Source organism: Mauremys mutica, chromosome 5, assembly GCF_020497125.1.
Source record: "Mauremys mutica isolate MM-2020 ecotype Southern chromosome 5, ASM2049712v1, whole genome shotgun sequence".
NCBI lineage: Eukaryota > Metazoa > Chordata > Testudines > Geoemydidae > Mauremys > Mauremys mutica.
This window is the reverse complement of record NC_059076.1, coordinates 13,804,010-13,823,209: the sequence shown is the minus strand read 5'-3', so window position 1 is coordinate 13,823,209 and position 19,200 is coordinate 13,804,010. Positions and strand designations below refer to the sequence as shown.

Here is a 19,200-nt window from a genome sequence, read left to right as displayed (position 1 = left end):
GCACTGTATGGAATAACTTCCTCTTTGTAGTTCCATCCACTTCTGTGGCATCACCATCATATGCTGCTCTTTTCCTTCCACTTTGGAAGCATATAATAATGTAGTCTCCTACCCACCTCCATCTCCACACAGAACTAGGGTAAGAAATAATCACAAGGGTGTCCAGCTTGTACGTTGCCCACACGAGGACCTTGGATTCTCACATGGAAGTAAGGAGGGTGGTAGGCAGGAGAGCATTTCTTACATCAGAACCAAGAAAAAGAGGGAATCGAATGCCAGGGCAGGTCAGTAATCTCATGAATCAAGATATTGGCACCAAAGGTTTGTGGCTTCCCCTCGGAAATGTATTGTACAGGGCTAGAAAACAAGCAGTGGTGAGCTAGAGACCCTGCTGGCCCTTTTGGTATGGCTGCAGAGAAATACCAGAAACCGGAAACAAGCAGGCATTTCTCCCCTTGGAACCTTCCATGTGACCAAAGGACAGACAGACAGTAGGAGCAGAGGGCTTGCTTGTGACTGCTACTCAGTCTGGAAGTGGGGCATTCACTTTGGGAGGCCCAGCTCTCTTAATTCACAACTGCTGTGTTGCCCACGTACACTTCCCCTGCTGCTCTCTGCTACCCAAATAGAGGAGGAAAACAACAGAAAGGCACAAGGTACCAGAGGCAGGTCAATTCTGAAATAGGCTTGTTTTAAGAAGGCTCCCCTGGTCACTGAAATCCACAGGTCACAAGTTCCCGGAGGGGAAGAACAACCGCCACAGGTATCTGAATATTGTCTGACCTGTAGGGTAGAAACGGTTGGTACGCAAGTTACTGCAGCCCAAAGCCCCAGCAGCTAGCTCTGAGTCGAGACAGTTATATACAGAGGAAAATAGAGAATATGTGAAGTGTAGAGGAAGGTTGCACTTAGATTAATCCTTAGATTGGTTCACAGAAATGGGACTCAGCTTTGAAAGCTAACTCTCCTTTGCTGCTCGGGTTGCTGGAAGTTGGAGTCATGCAGAAATAGTGCTTGTCACCTGTCTTGCACCATCACACTGATCTAGACTTGTCTTGGGCTGTGCCTTGGTAGTAACCCTTTCTGTGACTTAACATAAGCATGGGGACACAAGAGCACCTCATCAGGCAGGAATGTGACTTGTTTGGGATAGGACAGAGTAGCAAAATGGGGAATAACTTGCTGGCTTTTAGCGAAGGGCCTTGGATCCCAGGCCTCGGGGAATAAAAAATGCTACGGGGATTGGCTCGCGCTTGGAAGGGATGGTGTGGGAGGGGCAAGCAACAAGAAAGGTTCAGTGAAGATTAGGGAAGCCCCTGGCTGGAGGAGAGGGTGGCCAGTTGTGAGTAAATTTCTCCCTATAAAACTGAGAATAAGAGGTTAGTGACAGAAAGGTAAAGGTTCATCGTTCTAAATCTGTGCTTTGTTCCGGGAAAGGTGTCTTTTGCTAAATTATTTTAATGAACCTGCACATGGGAATGTTCACAACAATTTCTACCATCTCTAGGATTATTTAAGTGGCTTTCTGTTTTCCTTTTGGGATGTCTTATAACTGCTTAAGAGCAATTGAAGCAACTTTAGTTTGACAGGAATGATTAGCCTCCAGTGCTAACCTCTGAAATTGTGAGCTCATTATTAATGTCCAGTTCAGTGGTTCTCAACCTGCGGCCCATGTGACGTCCTCAGGGACATACATCTAGTATTAGATGCGGCCCACATAAAACATTATGGGCCACATACGTGACCCGCAGTGATAAATAGGTTGAGAACCACTGGTCTAGTGTGAAAGTCACTTTTGTTGACAAAGTCTTTGTGATGTAACTTAACAGAATAGCATGTTGATATTATCTCTGCACGCTGAGAAATATGTCTCCTGCCAGTCAGATAGATAGCAAAAAGAGAGAAAATTTAAACTTCCAGTATGCTACTCTTTATTTAAGTGTGTGAAATTATTCATGTTGATGGAAATAGTGATTTGTAAACTAGGCGATCATTTGTAGTACATAGGCATCTTTCCACGTGAGCACACTTTGACACTTAGCACTGTCTAGGTGGAAATAAAGCCATGTGAATAGCATATGTAGCTTCATATGTTGATCCTAGTAGAAAAATGTCATCTTGGTTTGTATTGTCATGTGTTACTGGATGAGTTGCATTTCTTCTGCACTTCTCCTGTCCAAGTACGATCTTCATCTTCTCTGATCTGAGTTGCTTCTTCCAGCTTCTAGGCTTCTTTATCCCATCCCAGAAATGTTCCTCTTCTGTGTTTCAAGTAAACGTATTGTTCCACTCCTCCCATGGTCTCTTTATAGGCTATGTCTAAACAATGGACCTTACATGGCACAGCTGTACCACTCACTATAGGTTCTCCCACATAGCCGCTCTTTGCTGGCAGGAGAGAGCTCTCCTGCTGACGTAATTAAACCACTCCCACACCAGCGCTTTTGTCAGTGAAACTTATGTCGGTCAGGAGTGTGGTTTTTTCACACCCTTGACCAACAAAAGATTTTTCGACAAAAGTGCTAGTGTAGACAAAGCCATAGATTCAACATGTTACTTTCTGTGGCTTCCATCATGCTCAATTCCCTGACTGATTGTAATACAAACATTTAATTTTGTTCTACAGAAAATTGCTTTCTTGAGTTAATGCTGTGTCTACATAATGATCAAAAGTTCTGCTGTCCTAAAGCTCAGCAACACTGTAAGGTCAGCACTTAATGATCTGTAAAGCCAGGCTTTTACAAAAAACAATATCAGTATATGTTTCCATTTTAACTTAAATGGCAATAGCATTCGGTTGGTATAAAATTCTTTTGCTTGTTTTGCAATCCACACGTGAGCATTCATATCTGAGAATCTGAAAGTGAAACTGATTGGCTTCTGGCTGCAAATAAAACAGAACTGGCTATTCTGTTTTTACTCTGGAAGCTGAACGCAGTACAGAATGTAAATCATAAATGGTGAAAAGTAAATTTGATTTTTAAAGTTCCTTTAGTTTTACTTAAGTAGATAATTTAAATTTGCTCCTCTCCCTGAAGAACTCTAAAGTGTGGGGTACTACGGATGTCATTCAGTCTCCAATCTATGGAGGGGGTGCATTTTAAGGGTTAGTGAAGAGCATGGAAATGCAGTGTTTTCAGTAAGCTGCTGACACCCAATTGTATGTCTATTTCATTTGACTTGGACAGTGCAGTTCAACACCTCAGCCAATGTTTAGTTGAGATTAGGGCATGGATGAAAGCGAGCTGATGAGGATTAATCCAGATAAGACTGAGGTGGTGAGGGTGGGTTGGGGGAAGCAACTGGAGAGCATGTCCACCATTCATTACTTGATCCATAAATAGAGGGGTTATTTACCCTGTAGCTACCGTTTGGCAATTCTATTACAGCAGTAACTCAGTGATCTTTTTACCATCTGTGTCTGGTTAGGAGGTTGCTGCCTTTCCTTTCTTATATGTCCCTGGCTACTGTTAACCATGATTTTATTTCCTCAATATTAGACTATCGTAATGCTCCCTACATTGGTCTACTCCTTAATAAAACCATTCAGAGACTGAAGCTTATTGAGAAGGGCATCTTGTTGGTAGCACGTGACACCATTGCTCTGGGATCTGTACTGGTTGCCCATTGCTCCCCAATTAGGTCTGAAACAGCCTGAACTTGGTGCCTTTCAAGGCACATTGCAAAAGTGACAGATGTTTGATGGGTTTTGGAGAGGGCTGAGGGTTAGCGTCTCACAACTTGGAAGTGGGGGAAAGAATCCAGCTGTCTGGCTAGTGAAGTTCCTGGTGAAAATACTTCTGCTTCTGGAACTTTGTGTTGTATTATCTACAGCCTTGGAAAGATGTCCCTTTATTTTAAATCTAAATTTGTTTACAGCATTAAGTACAAAATCTTAAAGTGCAAAACTCTTAAGATCTTGAAATCTCCATGAAATACCTTGATTTCTTAAGAGATTTCTTTAACGGATGTGCTAAAGGAATTAATCTAGATACGTGATCCAGGTTCAGTGCAACTGCAGTGATTAGCAAACATCACTGCATCAAACTGAACTTGAAAAAAGAGCAAACAAATGATAGTTCATGCTGATCAACTTGTATAGTTGATCTTGAAATGAAATTTTTGGAGATACTCAGAAGAGATGGAATGGCTTCTGAAATGAAAGGCATGGTGGTAGTTATGTTGCTGAGCATTTTTGTACTGGCTCTTAATTTCTGAAGTGATTACACCCAAGGGGAACGAAAGTAGGGAAGAAGATTTTGAAGACTACAGTGATTACACAGTTCCACATCTGCAAAGTGTTCCAATATTAAAAAAAAAAAAATCCTGTGACAACATAGCCTTTCCATTTCCTACAGTTGTTTGCTAATGTGTCTGCACTAGGAAAGAAATAATATAAAGCGGAAATAAGTCATTAAAGAAAAGTGTTACTTCTGTTCACAGTTCAGATTCCGAAATAATTGGCTATGCTTTGGACACTCTCTTCAATATAGTATCGAATGATCTAGAAGAGGAAGAACAAGGTAAGCCCGCAGTAGTAACAATTGTAGTCACCCCCGAAGTTAAATGCAACTTTCATGTTTACTCTATAATGATTTACGTTCAAATGATAAAAATGTAATTGTATGCAGTTTACTAAACACTGTTCCTTTAATGGGTCTTTTCTTACAATAGTACCACTACAATCATTTGTCTGAATGCAAGGAATATTGGTCAACAGTAACTTGCATTGCCGTAATATGAAATCCCTTAACCCATTTCTTTCTGTAAGTAATATTTGGAGTAAGTATGTTTCAGTGGGGATTTTGTCTGAAGTTTCATACTAAAATACAACAATGTTCCACAGAAGGATTATCTGGCACTAGACTTAAATTGTGTTTGCAGATTAGTCAATATATAGTAATTAAAGCTAAAACTGAGATGAGTGGCCCTAATCAAATGATAGGCTTCTTTTTTGCTAACTTATCAATGACTGTTTCTTAGAAAACATGGATTCCTTAAAAGCTAAAGGTGGCTGTGCATGAGTGTGAAAATATTTTGATTGCCAGCCATGCAATGACCGTCAATTTAGGATGGAAATAATAATAATTAATAATACAACCCAACAAGCACCTCTTCCCCTCCCACACCAGTATTTCCATATCTGATCAGAGACATAATACATGTGGTCTTGAAACTTGATATTTTTAGCTGCTCATTGTCATAACAGCTTATAAGAAGAAAATGGAAACAAATGGATCAACTAGGAGGATTAGGCATTATGATGAGGGTTCCCAGTTGTGTGTTAAATGATAAAATCACACCTAGACACATTTAGAACGAGACTATTTGGTTCATCGTTGGAGGCCTTTGAAGGCCTTTTCTTGAGCTGTAGATAAAGTTGACAATCTTGCAGAATGATTGCTGCTAAAAATGATTCTTAAATAGCCTAATATAAACATAAAATCTTTAAAGAGAATCTACTGTGAATCGTAATTAGGATTTGGGGAAAAGTGTACTTCACCTTAAAGACTGAGTATTGGAATTTGCTCTCTTTTACTATTAACCAGTAACAGCTGGGGAAATCTCTGCTGCTTAGAATGGGGTAAAACAGCTATCTCGTCAAGTGAAGATCTCAAGTTTTTCAGGTTGTTGGGCAGGGTGAAGGGCATTTGGCACAATAGCAATGAGCGGTCAGACAGGAGGGAGACAGGCCTGGCTCATATTGGCCATGCACATAATGCCTGCACTTCTCCGCATGCCTGAGGGTGAGCATCAGTCAGTAAGACTTCTCTAGTGCTCTAATAACCAGTTTGTGGCAACTGAGGAATGAAGTGATTGGGTCTGGACTTCCCGGCTTCAATCAAGTAATTCATAGGCAGCTACCTCCGCCAGAAAAACAGGCAGCAATTTAATGTAACAAATAAAGCCAGAGTGGGCTGTGTAGTAAAACATACTACAATTTTGCTGCTGCAAAACACAACTTGAATTGACTTTTCCAGGAGACTGCATTTCTCCTTTTTGTTACAGCCTTTTGCAATTGCACAGGTAGCTGCTTCTGCTTTCATTAGAAAACCAGTCCTAGTTTATTAGTTTAAACAATCTAACCAATAGACCCACATACGGTACATACTCACTGTTAGTTTTAAAAATAAAAGTGTCAAGCACATCAAACCACTTTATTGACTTTTGGGGATTTTAAAGAAAACACATCACCTCGAATCAACAAAAGAAGGTCTGAAGGCCGGGTCAGTGCATGGGCAAAACGTATGCAACGGAGTAGACTTAGGAAAATGAGAAACTTAGATATAAATACATTTTCCAAAATTCATGGCATGCTAAATATCCATGGGTTCATCATATATTACATCCATCATACAGCTCAAGAGCATTGCAGGTGACCAGAGGACACTCACAACCTGGTTGTTGATTTCAATTCTATGTAGCACTGCTACTGTGCTGCTGGATTTTTTTCAGTTTTGTACTTGAAAAGCTGATACTGCCAACTACGTTGGGTTTTGGTGTAGAACAATTCCTTACACAAGTTCTCCAAAAATTTGAGCAATGGAGACCAGAAGGGAGGTCTTGATGGAAGGTATGTAGGTTGACCAATACATATAACTTAATGTAATGTCAAGGTATGGGTAGAAATGGAAATATGCTTGAGCACTTCTCTAGAATTGTGCCTACCCTTGCATTGCTGAATGAGACTTGCAGCCTGAAATGCTCAAAGAAACTAATACGATATATGAGAATCTTCAAATTCCTACCTTATTGTTCCCTCTCTTTCTTATTCCTATTCCCGCAAGTTCATTCAGTTGCCTCTTCTTGTGCAGTCTCCTTTATCAAAGGCACAGGCACCTCTAGTAAAATCTACTGCTGTAATTTTGGAGTTACTGAACAAATAGGCAGCACGGGTGCATGGAGTTATTTGGCAATGGCCTTGGTAGAATACCTCCCAAAGGAGGGAGGCTCTGACATAAGAACGTTGTGCTCAAACGGCCATTAAAAACAAAGAACTACTGGCCTAGTATCACATGTGTTATCAGAAGTACTGCAGGAGTACAGGGTTGTCTTGTTCTGCCACTTCCGTGACAACTAAAGTAATAATGGTGGCAGAATTCCAAGATGGCTGCCTTTGAAATCCATTATTAGTTCTGCTGTACTACATGGAAAGCTGTTTTACTTGTGAACCTTTCTCTTTTTTTTTTTCTTTTCTTTTCCTCTCTTTTGTCTACCTTTACAGACGATTTGGAAGGTAAAAACCTCAATTTATATAGCATGCTGCTTTTATTAGTCATAGTTGCTAATCACGTTATTTTTCACCTTCACACTCTCTTCACTGTTAAAAAGGACACTGTAAGACATTTTTATAATCCTTACTAAAAAATTTTCATAATCTTTCTTCTCTCAGATTTAAAACTCAATTTCTTAAGTTTGTTTTTGTACCTGAAATGTGTGTGTTTCCCATTATGGTCAGGTACTTATCAGTTTGTGGGCATGTTATTCTGTCCCATGATTCTAAGTGGGCTTATTGGCATTCCAAGTCTAAATACTTCTCGGTTAACTATTTAATGAAAGTGGATACCAGGGCTCAGCACAAGATTTTGGCGAGCAAGTATGGACGCATAGCGTTCTGGTGTCTAGAAGAAGCATTGAAGGGCTTAGGAGAAACTGTTACACAGAACAAAAGTCAAGTTTTGAACCTTCCAGCCTTCACAGTGTCCCTTTTAAGTAATACACGTTAAGAATATGGCATTATTACTTTCCTTTCATGGATCTAGCTGCCCACTGATGCACTTATTTGTTCCTCATCTGTTAATCTCTCACAGTTCTGGGATGCTTTAGTGTGTGTTAACAAATCAACTAAGACTGGTTGTTTGACAAGCGGTATTTGTTACTGAACCAGCTAAAACTAATCTTCATAAACAGAGATCCCTCTTCCCCTCCACTCGCAGAACTTAAGCGTGACTTCACATAACAATAGCCAGTCTAGACAGAGCATCTGCAGTAATGTAATTGACCAGTGTGTGGAAAATCAAAGTTGAAGTTGTATCCTTTTGATGTGTTACCTCTTTCTTTTTCCTCATGCCCTCTTCAGCTTTCCCTTCCATTCTAACTTTCAGTTTAATTTTTCTGGTTTTCCTTTTCCATATTTCCTTAAATGGTCTTATGATTTTTCTGGTGACTTATATTTAGTTTGGCCCTTGCATATGAAAGTCTAGGACAGAGGTTTTCAAACTGGGAGTCGGGACCCCTCAGGGGGTCGCAAGGTTATTACATGGGGAGTCGCGAGCTGTCAGCCTCCACCCCAAACCCCGCTTTGTCTCCACCGTTTATAATGATGTTAAATATATTAAAAAGTGGTTTTAATTTATGGGGGGGGGGGCTGTCGGACTCAGCGGCTTGCTACGTGAAAGGGGTCACCAGTACAGAAGTTTGAGAACCACTGGCCTAGGACATATTGAATGGGAACAGAACTATTGGAGTAAATAGACCCCTCAGCAGACTGATAAAAGGAAATGGATGTTGGGTTTGCCATCCAGAACTCTCTTGAGCATTAAGACACTGGAACTTAATGAAAGAACAAGGGCATGTGTTAATGTGAGTCTACTAGTAACTGAACTTGGTTTTTTTCTGAAAGCTGTGGGTGAACTTCAAGTTATAAAGTCTGGCTCCTTGTGGTCTATGAGAATATTGACCCAGGTTCTCCTGGGTTCAGCTATAAAATCTGTTTTTCCAGGTTTTTGTAAAGTCGTGTACACACATAATTTTTCATGGTTATCAGAAGGGAAGGGAAGAGTTAACAACTTCCTAGACTAAAGTCTCAAACAGAACAGTTAACCTTAGATGACCCTACTTTTTCCAAATCAGTGTCACCAAAATGACTGCTTCATTGGAAGAAATACATTTAACTTGTGTATATATTTGAGTAATGATGATTGGCAACCTATGATAAAAATTTTAATTGGTCATTTCTGTCACCAACAATTAATAATGGAAAAACCTACCAAATTAAGAGTTAGACTCTAAAGGGCACTTCAGTGGTTGAACAAATGCTGACTTTTGTGCCCTTTGAAGAAGAGATCAAAGGTAAACATCTTTCCCTTGTTCTCCCACTGTCCAGATTGTGTGCCAAAACTCAAGGTCGTGGGCAGTTTCTCACCATGTTACAGGTCTCTAAATTATGGAGGCAGCAGTAGCAACTCCATAGTTAAGTCTGTATGGAGACTTGCAATTAAAGCAGAACTAAACTACTTTCGTTTTGCAAATAATTGACCTTGACTGATAGGCCAAATTTGGCCGAAGAATTCAGTAGCTCTGTAGAGGGTGTTCTGTGTAATGCTTCGTAAAATCTTTAATGTTTGCAGATGAAGCGAATAAAGCTGCTTCTCTCACAATATTGCCCTGTGTTCTGCACATTACTTTGAGTTCCTCTAGTTTAACACCAATAATCCACAAACTCTTCTTGAGCTAATTGATGACTTCTTGGGTGTGGGCCGCTTTTGACATGTTAAAATTAAACACTTACAAATTTCTTCATATTCAGGATAACAGCTGAGAGTCCTGCTGAGGCACTAGTGGTGCTCTGCAGAGTCACTTGGGGAGTAGGTCAGGCAGCCGGGAGCATGCGGGGGTGCTATCAGGGGAGATGTGGCTCTGAGGTCATGTGGGAATGGGCAGCGTAGAGAATGGATGTGGCTTGGGAGAGCATAAGAGGCTGAGTGAGGCTTTAGGGGAAGAGCATTTTAGCAACAGGCTTCAGATGAGTAGAGAAGGACAAAGGCTTGTATCCAGGAGAGGAGGCATGTGGTTAGTGCCTTTTGGCTACACTCAGATTGGTGCTTGAAAGGTTCCCTAAGTGTTGTGGCTTCATTGAGCAGATAAGCCCTTCAGGTGGACACTAGGCTCTCTCTCCACTCACCCTTCTTTCGCTCCTTCCTCCTTGGCCACAGGTCTTCTGCATACATCCCAACCTGCCCAACTAAAATGTTGCTGTTTCTCCGCCCACCCCAGCCTCCATACCTGATCACCCATCTGCTAGCTCGTCCCTTGGTTACTTGATGAACCATGAGTCAGCTTCATGGGAAACCAAAGGGGATGTAGGAACGTGGGGATAGGTGGGAGACTGGGTTTACACTAAAAGCCTGGGAAAGGGTAAAGGGGCTTTGCTCTGAATCACCTGTTCACCAGAGTGCCACTTCTCTAAATGGAGTGCCTCCTTCATCCACCTCATGCACAGCCTGAATTCCCCTTCATCAACCCCATGCCCTTACTTTCTCGCATTTCCTTCACTCGCACCTTAAAATGCAGCCGGTTCTATCACGTTGTGCTCTTAGCGTTGATATGTATTGATGTTTAAAATAGAGTTGTGGGGGGGAGCTAGAGGAAGCATGTCATGGTTAAGGGGGTGGAGTAGGGAATGGGGGAACGGGAACTGTACACGGGAGGGTAGACATAAGGTGTAGGAGGGGGAACAGGGCTCTATGAATAGGAAGATCTCTGTGGGGCTGGTGGTAGATGGGGAAGTGTGGGTGGAAGGGAGATAGCGGATGTCTGGTGACGTAAAGGGGATAATAGCTAGGCAGCATTGATAGCTATTCAGGTGAGTAGCTGAGGGTTGATCTGCTGTGACTACATGGGGGAATTTCTAGCTGTTAAGGTTGTTAGAATGCATTGTCCACCACCAGATGCTGTAAAAAGTAATGAAATGACTGGCTAGGGTAGTCATCACCTTATCTACCCTCCACTCAGCAGTTCTGTTTCCCAGCCTCATCCGCCACTTGGGACATAATGGAAAAATTTTAACTTTTACCATAAACAAAATAAACCAATGCATGCCCACAATGTGCAGACTTCAGTTCTGTAACTTACACGCACCTAAGCATGGAAAGATCACTAACCTGAATCACCCATTCACATGTTTGTTAGAAATGTTTAGGAGAATGTAAGTCACTCTGCCATCACCATTAGCAGTCTGACACCATGCTGCAGTTACACAGCAGTATGAAATAACGGAGACCTGCTTTTGATCTATTTTTGAAAGCCATGTCAAGCCAGATGTTAAGTGCCAAAACATGTAACCAACACCTGTGCTCTTAGCTCAAGGGTTCCTGTTAATTGTTCAGGATAAAGGTGGCCATACATGGCCTGTGGGAAGGGAGGTAGCTGAAGCTAGATGGGGAACTGATCATTGCAGTGAAACACTTAACTGCTTATTTCTTTGGTTTTTATGTGGATGATGCAGTCTAGCAACCATTAACGCCAAAGGTAACTTTTCCAATTACTACATTAGATATGCACACAGGAGGCGAGACGTTCTTTTCAGTTATTGGAATGGGTTTCTTAGTAGACCATATTATGTAACTTTGAGTCAAATTCAGTTACTATATCCAGGTTGGAGAAGTGTTAAGTTTTTCTCGCAGGATGTAAGAAGACTAACACAATGATTTCTCCCTGCCAACTCTCTTCCCATTGTACCTTTTTTGGGGACAAGTAGAGTGAATGCAACTTTGGAAACTACACTTTCATTCAATATATTTTTAAGAGTCTGTGATATTGTAATTAGCCCAGGGTTGCCTACCAATGAGTATGTGCAGAATGTATTCTTTCAGCATCAGGTACAAAACAGCTCTTTCTTCTAAAATCTAATAAAGGGAGGATCACTGGTATTCCTAGATTGGATATTGCTAATTGCTGGCTGTTTCATTAAGATAGTCTTGCTATAGAAAAATACATGTCTTCTTTCTGAAGGTGACCTTTAGAGAGTTCAGCTACTCAGAGTAATGCATTGAATACTCCCCAAAAATAAGAGGGGCACTGTCGTAACATTTTGCCAGATTAGACCCTGACTTTCCAGCTTCTGCTTATTGTAATGCCTACATATCCACTGTCTTGGTGCATCTGCCACAGAGCATCCAATCCACAGAGATTGGATGCAGCTCAGGAGGTAACAGTGAAACTTTGTAAAACTACATGTTGTGTCTATAGCACGGCCCTCCCTGCCCTGTGCACTGTCTGCAGTGGGGCTTTCCACATGGTGAATGTGATATGACCTGCATAGTGCATGTGGAACCATTACACAGAGCAGGAAGGAGGGAGTATCATGAGGGTTAGCATACATTTGGCAGGATTGTTTTTCTAATAGCATGTCAAGGATTAGCTGAATCCAGTTTAACTCAGTAGATTATCATGAGATCTAATGTCTTTGAATAGTTAGCTCTCTCATTTGGTAATTATACAAGGTTGAAAAATATGGTGCATATTACCATTGCCAAATTCCCCTGTTGTGCTTGACGCACAGGAAGCAATTGTAACTGTGACAAGTTTAGTTCATGCACATTCAGTTCTTCTGTATTTTAGGCGAGCAACAAGGAAGTTTATTTTGACGGGTTTCTGTGAGGCAGGCCCCTGTCCATAGATTGTATGGAGACAGTCATTTCACTTACGTCATCAATCAGTACTGTACTGTAACGAATTTCTGCTGCTACTGACTGGAATTGGATTGAACCAGCGATCTGCAACTGAAAGGCTTATCAGAGACCATATCAGAATCTAACTAAATACAACCTCCGTTAACTGAAAGACGGTTGTACCACAGACTCACATGGCTTCGTGATCGATTCTTATATTTAATATCCCTTGATTATCCAAAGCCTTATCTAAACTTAGTTGTTGTTTTTCCATCATGTCTGGATGATGATTGGCGTTGCCCAGTATGGGAAAATATACACAGGATGCAACAGTATTCATGATATCTGGCATGCTGTTTCAACAGTCTTGGTGCCATCATTGCTACTTCTCCAGTCTGTCCAACACGAACATCTTAAATAACATATATAAAACTGAATTGCTTGTGTAGAACTGAAATAATTCTAGTCCAAAGGCTAGATAACAGGATGACAGTGAATTGCCTTTATGAAATTAGTCCAAATTAAGATCTGAGCAGTTATTTTGCCATCAATACGTCTTAAAATGAATGTCCCTCTTTTTTGGTGCGTCTGAGTTTTTTTTTCATCACTGAAAAATAAGTAAATCCTTTTTCAAGCGTAAATAAGTACTTGGACATCCAACTTTAGACAGTTTTACTCCTAAACTAAAAGCCTTGAAGGAGGGAGCGGTAAATCTCCTTTTTCTTTGGAGAAGGTATTGAATGATCTTTGTGGCACACTTGTTCAGCTGTACACTTCACTTCGACTGCATGCAAACACTAAATCCCCAAGGCTGCTTCCTGTCCTTCATTTGAAAAGGCAGGTGTTCTCTGCTCTGTAAGAGCTGTTTGATCACTTGGGAGCTTGCTTGCATTTTGAGTGTGTGGCCCTGTAGATGAGAAATGTGGCTCTGAGCAGACGTGACTGATGAAAATAGAATTTCTTGTAAACAGTGCAGTTAAAAATAGTCTAGATTTTATGAAGTATTTATCTGGGACCTGATCTGATTTCCATTAAAGTCAATGGCAAGACACCATCGTCTTAAATGAAAGCTGAATCAGACTTCTGCTGAGTGAATTTATGGTTTTCCATTATTAAAATGAATTAGCTCCTCATTTACTGTTCTGACTTTGGGATAGAAAACACTCAGATTTTCTCTCATGTTTAAACCAATGTAAATATTGTTTGTGGCACACAGATTTTGGCAATGATTACTGTGTGGGGAAAAAAAGATACATTTATTATTTAACATGGCAATAAGGATTCTTTGGAGTTTGACTCATAAGTACCTTATATAGGCTGTGTGTTTACTGCGACCTGTTAAAAGAAGTTCTACAGTTATTTTAATGTCACCGTGTAACAAATTCTTCTTGAACATTACAGAAGAAAATTCACAAAAACAGGTTGATGATCTGGGAAGGCAGTTTACAGAAATCTTCATTAAACAGCAAGAAAATGTCACTCTCCTGTTGACCTTTCTAGAGGTGAGTAGTGGTGCGGTACACCTCTATCCTGATATAACACTGTCCTCGGGAGCCAAAAAATCCTACCGCGTTATAGGTGAAACCGCGTTATATTGAACTTGCTTTGATCCCCTGGAGTGCGCAGCCCCACCCCCCCGGAGCGCTGCTTTACCGTGTTATATCCAAATTCGTGTTATATCAGGGTAGAGGGGTACTTTGAATAGTGAAGAAACATTAAAGTGGGTGTTTGATTCTTCATGGTTGTGTATCTCTGGTGTAGTACAAATTAAACTTGAGGCAATTTAGGAAAAACTTTGGTAACTATGGGCATGAAATCACTCTTCCAGAATGAAGAAGGCAACATCTCACAATAGGATAGATGAAAGTGCTGCCTTTTAGAAGCAGAGCAGGACTACACATGGTTAGAGGAACCCCGGGGAGAGAAGGGTGGAGCTGAAGCTAGTGGTAGTTATGTTACTGTTAAAACAAAAAACCAGCCTGGGGTGAGATTTGACGTTACAGCATGTTTGCTGTTACAGAGCAGAGCAGGGAAAGGGACCTGTCCACAGTGATGAATGCCCATCTACATTAGGGCCATTTGGCACCCAGTCATATAGCTGTCCTGTTTTTAAAGTCACTGTGTAGGACATTTGCAAGAGTGTGAAATGCTCCTGGATTCATTGTTTACTGTCATTCTCTATATCCCCGCAGGAATTTGACTTCCAGGTTCGCTGGCCTGGAGTGAAACTTCTTACGTCATTGTTAAAGCAGCAAGGACCCCAGGTGCAGCAGATAATTCTTGTCAGTCCCATGGGTAAGGACACTTCTAACCGAGCATTCTAACTACTCTTGAAGGGACTTCCAAAATGGGATTATAGTAAACTCCTTATGGTAATTCACGTCATGTGGTTGTTTGCTTTTTCAGGTGTCTCGAGGCTCATGGATTTACTCGCAGATTCTAGGGAGGTGATACGGAATGACGTAAGTACAGAGCAAACAGATTGTGATCATGCTTGTAACATACATTTAGAGTTGTTCATCCTCTCCATAACTAGAAGCTCTCCATTGCGTTGTTTCTGTAATGCTGCACTCAACCTCCCCTTAGCCCTGCTGCTCCAGAGTCTATGTGCTCTGGAGAGGCATGAAAGGGTGGGTAGGAAGGAATCGGTTGGCGTGTCCCTGAGACAGATTCAGTTTTTGTGCTGGATGGTATTTGCATCAGTAGCTCGTAGAATCACAAAGCACCGTGAGTGTATGCAAGAGCGTAGCTATGGGAAGCAGTATATCTAGAGATGGCCAAAATCACAACTCCCCCATTATTGAGGAGTGCTGCTCTGTGTATGATTTTTATAGCCACTTCCTGTCTTAATTCTTTCTTTCTTTTGGCAGTTTTCTACATTCCCATTTAGAGCTAAGTTTGAAGCATAACACACTGCTTCACACGGGGTTTGATGCAAGTTGCCACATGCATTAGGTACAATTGTATCTAGTAATTGCCACCAAGGTTTTACACTGCTAATGTATTATAACTGTCGAGGTGGGCACTTCTTTAAAGCCAACGCTCCTCTTCTAGTAAAGCTTTGTCTAGTCACTATATTTATCTTCTTCCTGAAGGGAGTCTTGCTACTGCAGCAGCTGACAAAAAGCAACGCTGCCATTCAGAAAATAGTTGCTTTTGAAAATGCCTTTGAGAGACTTCTGGATATCGTAACAGATGAAGGGAACAGCGATGGAGGTATGGTCTGAACTGAATGTTGCTTTACTCACAAGGTGTGGTGATAGAGATAAAATGCCAGGACTGTTGCAATGCTTGTGTCAATCTGAGTAGAATCTCAAGGTTTTTTCTGTTTAATATAGAAACAGAGTGAACAGCAGAGGGTCACTGTCAGTGACTTTCAGGTGTTACCAGTGCTATGTGGATGGGTAAAAGGACCAAGTACACAGAGTAGGATCATAGTAAGAGTGGTGGGATGAGCAAGTATACAACTTCTAGGATCTTCTTGGATTCTGATTTGAGGCCTTCCATTAGAGATTTGCAAACTTAATTTCTTCATTGAATGTGTCTGCGTGGATCCCACTGGGAGTGTGCATGTGCAAAAGAATGGACAGCCAGAAGGGTGAGTAAGCTTCTCATGTCTGAACCTCCTTATAAGAATCCTGTGGCACCTTATAGACTAACAGACGTTTTGCAGCATGAGCTTTCGTGGGTGAATACCCACTTCTTCGGATTCTTCTTCTTCACCCACGAAAGCTCATGCTGCAAAACGTCTGTTAGTCTATAAGGTGCCACAGGATTCTTTGCTGCTTCTACAGAACCAGACTAACACGGCTACCCCTCTGATACTTGACTCCTTATAAGAGACTCCATAGGGGCACGGAGGTGCTCAGATGTCACCCAGAGTCATCTAAACTAGTCAATTAACCTGCCTGTCTTCTTCCCGAAGCCAACTCGGCTCTGGGGGAGAGGAAATTACACAGGACTTCCCTTTATTACATGGACAGGACCAATGTTGGTAGTCACACGTTGACATTCTAAAAGTCCAGTGAGCTCTTCACAGAGAATATTGAAGTGAGTAACACAGTGCTGTACCTCTTCCACTGAACGTGAAAGCTCACTCTAGTGGAGCACAAGCAACCTCCTCTGCCTGCTTCGGGAATGTGCCAGTTTCAGAAAACTGCGAGGCAGCGATGTGGTGTAACCCGCTATTGTACGGTGTCTTGGATTGCGTGGCTAGGTTGGATGCCATACTCAGGAAAGCAGTTTTACAATCATTATTTGATGGATGCAGCTGAAACGCCTCATTCCCACCAGCGTGAGGGGACACTGCTTGAACAGTCACTTCCCCTACAGTAACTGGGGGTTTTCGATATGCTGTGGTTGCATATTTCACGACCCACCCTCCATCACCACCTTCCTGAGTCCTCAGCTACCACAGACTTTGAATTGTGAGGTTGCAGCAGTTCCATATTTTTTAATCCCACATGGCAGCATGAAAAGGCAAAGGGTGCATGTGTGGCCCCCAGAGACACAACTATTAAACAAAAATCAGACCTTGCATACATAAGATGCTTGGGCATACATGCCTACAGTGGGATCCATGCTTACACTGCAGAGAACCATGGTTACCACAGTGTAAGTCACCGTTCTTCATACCTCTGGTAAATACACAGAATAACATGCTACTGCCTCCTACCCCTTATTCTAAAAATGGCTATTCTGGATTTAAGCAGTCTGTGGCATTGGAGGTGAAGGGCAAATACCATCCCAGACAGCTAGCATAAGAGGTGCTGTCCATTTTCCTTGTGTCTTCAACTTAAAACGTGAGGCTGAACATGCTGCATATTCATACTTGTCATAGACAGGAGTCAATGAAAAGAGGCTGTGTGTTGCTAAAAAACCCAGGGGATAACAAACAGTAATAGCACCTGCGCATGAGGCATGAGGGAAGTTGACAGGCCATTGCTCATAGGCAGCTTAGCGATAGCAAGTGTTATGACGGAAGGGTCAAAAATGTTTAGACTGGAAGGATATTGTTAAGCAGATCATGATGTCATGAGAAATATTTCTAAAGGTATGAGGAAAGGAAAAGCCAACAAGCAAATTGCAGAGAGGGCACTTGTTTTCAGAAGCGCTAAACTCTCCGTTCTCTTCCCTCCTATTTCTCTGCTTCAGGTTTATCTTCACTATGACCTTCCTCAGGCTTGGGTTGCTGAGCACGACTGTCCACAGCATGGCTAGCAGGGGAAAGCTGTCGAACAGCTGCTCTCTGTTGCTCCATGCCTTAATGCTACACACCCAGGCCTGTTGTTTTCACAAGCTGAGGGAATTAACCTTTAAGCCTCTGTATCAGCAAACCAGGTGTGATGCCAGCACAGAAATAGGAGGGTGTTGTCACCAGTCAGTCTACTCCTCTCATTCAGATTCTTGGGCCAAGTTGGCCAGCGTAATGTTTTAGTTACACCCCTTTTCTCTGTGCATAGGTTTTTGGCAGCATTGCTTGTTGTCAGTGTCCTCAGTGCAGTGCGTAATGTAGAGGGAGATGCTATTCCAGCTCCATACAGTTCACAATTTAAATTGGATTATCTCGCTGATTAGATCTAAGAATTTCTTCTCCCTTTCAGAAATTTAAATTAAAAATAACTTTGAATGAGAGGAGAGAATGTTGTTTGAGTCTGAATAAAGCTACGGATTACCCAGTAAGAATTACTACAGTAAAACCCTTATCTTGGGTCACTGGCATCACACTAGTGTTATTTAGGATTGTCTTTATTTTTCTTCACTGTTGCAGTAGAAAAGGAGACTGATGAAGCCTGTTCCTGGAATAGAGACACATACTTACTTCAAGCCATTAAAAAAGCCCTCAAAAGACTGAATTTTCATTGCCACAGGAAACCTTTGTATTATATGCAGTGCACATTCTCTAAACAAATAAGTTTAATTTGAGAGTTATGGAAGAACCATAATTTGTCCCCATTAAAATATTGGGCTTCCAAGAATTGACAGAAAGTATCATTCTGTTCTGCTATACCTGAAAGGTGTTAGACCTCTGGAGATGGAATATCTTTCACTTTCTCAGTTAATCCATGCCTTACCTCTTGTCTTTCCAGGAATAGTAGTGGAAGACTGTCTTCTCCTGTTACAAAATTTGTTGAAGAACAATAATTCCAATCAGAATTTCTTTAAAGAAGGTTCGTACATTCAGCGTATGAAACCTTGGTTTGAAGTTGGAGATGACAACTCTGGTTGGTCGGCACAGAAAGTAACTAATCTTCATCTAATGTTGCAGGTAAAACAACTTGCAATTTACTGGTGGAACAATGCTAGGAATTTGCATACTTCCTTCTGCTTTCTAAATCATTATTTTTCTGCTTTCGTGGCCAGCTGTTTGTTTGCAGGTTTTTTTCCTTTGGAAAGTGTCTGAAGCCAGAGACTAAATCTGGTCAGTTGAAAAAAACCCAAACCCCAGAATAAACGTATCTTCAAGTAGCATACCTAGAGCACTCCTGACAACTTTTAGGGTTTGATAACTTTCTTTCTCTTTCTCTCCCCTGTTGCAGTGTGTAAGATCAGACAGTAAAATTGTGCCTAGAGTTCTGTCAAATCCCCAGAGTAAACTGAAAATGTCCAAGTATTTTTAATAATTCAATTAACAGGAATCTTCTTTTTCACGTGGGAGTTGATGAGAGAGTCACACAAGAGTGTTTTACTCTTTTTTCAAGTTCTTGGAGTTTTTCTCTTTCTCCAAGATCACAGAAGAGAGTTTTGATCTTGTGTTATCAAAAGCTCACAAGATGCTATACAATCGCTCAGCTCTGATTTCAGGCTG

At 41.4% G+C, this 19,200-nt stretch overlaps 1 protein-coding gene and 1 long non-coding RNA gene across 8 annotated transcripts in view; one reads left to right on the top strand and one right to left on the bottom strand.

Moving 5' to 3' along the window:
• The window catches only part of USO1 (USO1 vesicle transport factor), a 62,005-nt gene that overhangs the window by 8,780 nt on the left and 34,025 nt on the right, over window positions 1-19,200 (top strand). For 2 of the 4 annotated variants that reach the window (XM_045017745.1, XM_045017743.1), the window contains exons 4-10: window positions 4,444-4,523; window positions 7,226-7,237; window positions 13,794-13,894; window positions 14,585-14,687; window positions 14,799-14,854; window positions 15,488-15,608; window positions 18,482-18,660. In XM_045017745.1, the coding sequence (XP_044873680.1) occupies window positions 4,444-4,523; window positions 7,226-7,237; window positions 13,794-13,894; window positions 14,585-14,687; window positions 14,799-14,854; window positions 15,488-15,608; window positions 18,482-18,660 (652 nt within the window). The remainder of the gene's footprint in view (window positions 1-4,443; window positions 4,524-7,225; window positions 7,238-13,793; window positions 13,895-14,584; window positions 14,688-14,798; window positions 14,855-15,487; window positions 15,609-18,481; window positions 18,661-19,200) is intronic. The other 2 variants (XM_045017744.1, XM_045017746.1) reach the window with 1 other exon arrangement.
• Window positions 18,098-19,200, bottom strand: part of LOC123370880 — a 53,807-nt gene continuing 52,704 nt past the window's right edge. For all 4 annotated transcript variants that reach the window (XR_006579607.1, XR_006579604.1, XR_006579605.1 and 1 more), the window contains one exon: window positions 18,098-18,190. This is a non-coding gene — a long non-coding RNA (uncharacterized LOC123370880). The remainder of the gene's footprint in view (window positions 18,191-19,200) is intronic.